The sequence below is a fragment of the Cicer arietinum genome, chromosome 4 (assembly GCF_000331145.2).
Source record: "Cicer arietinum cultivar CDC Frontier isolate Library 1 chromosome 4, Cicar.CDCFrontier_v2.0, whole genome shotgun sequence".
Lineage (NCBI taxonomy): Eukaryota > Viridiplantae > Streptophyta > Magnoliopsida > Fabales > Fabaceae > Cicer > Cicer arietinum.
This window is the reverse complement of record NC_021163.2, coordinates 28,400,191-28,401,114: the sequence shown is the minus strand read 5'-3', so window position 1 is coordinate 28,401,114 and position 924 is coordinate 28,400,191. Positions and strand designations below refer to the sequence as shown.

Here is a 924-nt window from a genome sequence, read left to right as displayed (position 1 = left end):
ACACTTCAGCCTTGAATGAGTTTATGTGTTGTTTTCCCTGCCAACATTCTTCACACAGCTTCTTCGGTATTTGAATTTCAGGGATACCTTGCACTATTTCCTTATCTTGCAACATCTGAAGGCTTCTGAAATTCAAGTGGTCAAACCTTTGATGTCATAACCAGCTTTCACTTTTGACTTCAACATTCAAGCACTGATTCTCACTTATTTGTATTTCAATCTTGAAGGTTCTGATCTTGGACAATGTTGCCTTCAAGGTCAATCTTCTTTGAACTATCAAACATCCTCATTTCACCATGCTCCATCTTCATAGAGTATCCACTTTCCAATAGCTTTCCAAGACTCGACATATTATTCTTCATGTTTGGCACATACAACACATCACAAATGAAAGATTGTTTGCCATTTCTCATTTGAATAAGCACCTTGCCCACTCCCACTGTAGCCACCGAGTTGTTGTCTTTCAACTTAATCTCCCTTTTTACCTTATCATCAATGCACAAAAACCACTCTTTATGCCCAATCATATGATTAAAACAACCTATGTCAAGATACCACAATTCTGGGTAGTCATCATCTGAATTAATCCTAGCCATTAGTAGTACATCATCTGAACCTGAGTCCTCAACTGCCATATGAGCTTCATCATACTTTCTTTGTACCTTCTTGGATCTACATTAATCTGCAAAATACCCCCCTTTTTGAAAATTAATATTAGTATTAGTAAGTAGACTCTTCTTACTTATTAACTCATTATGCCTTACAGAAGCATGCGAGTTTTGTCCAGTTTGTCATTGAAGAGTTTTAAAAGATACAACCAGAAGACATAATAGAAGGAATGAATTTTTCGTAACATATAAAGACAAATCTTAAAAGGATAAATACACAAGGAGTATTAATTTGTTGTCCAAAAAAGAGTTGATC

At 35.6% G+C, this 924-nt stretch overlaps 1 protein-coding gene across 1 annotated transcript; it reads right to left on the bottom strand.

Annotated features, from left to right (window-relative positions):
- Positions 1-215: 215 nt before the first annotated feature.
- Positions 216-635, bottom strand: LOC101504491 (uncharacterized). The gene has a single exon (XM_004497890.1). The coding sequence runs from the start codon at positions 633-635 to the stop codon at positions 216-218; it is 420 nt and encodes a 139-aa protein (XP_004497947.1).
- Positions 636-924: the final 289 nt, after the last annotated feature.

Bases quoted from the DNA above. Each gene is read 5' to 3' on its own strand.
- LOC101504491 (XM_004497890.1), bottom strand. From the start codon at position 635: ATGGCAGTTGAGGACTCAGGTTCAGATGATGTACTACTAATGGCTAGG.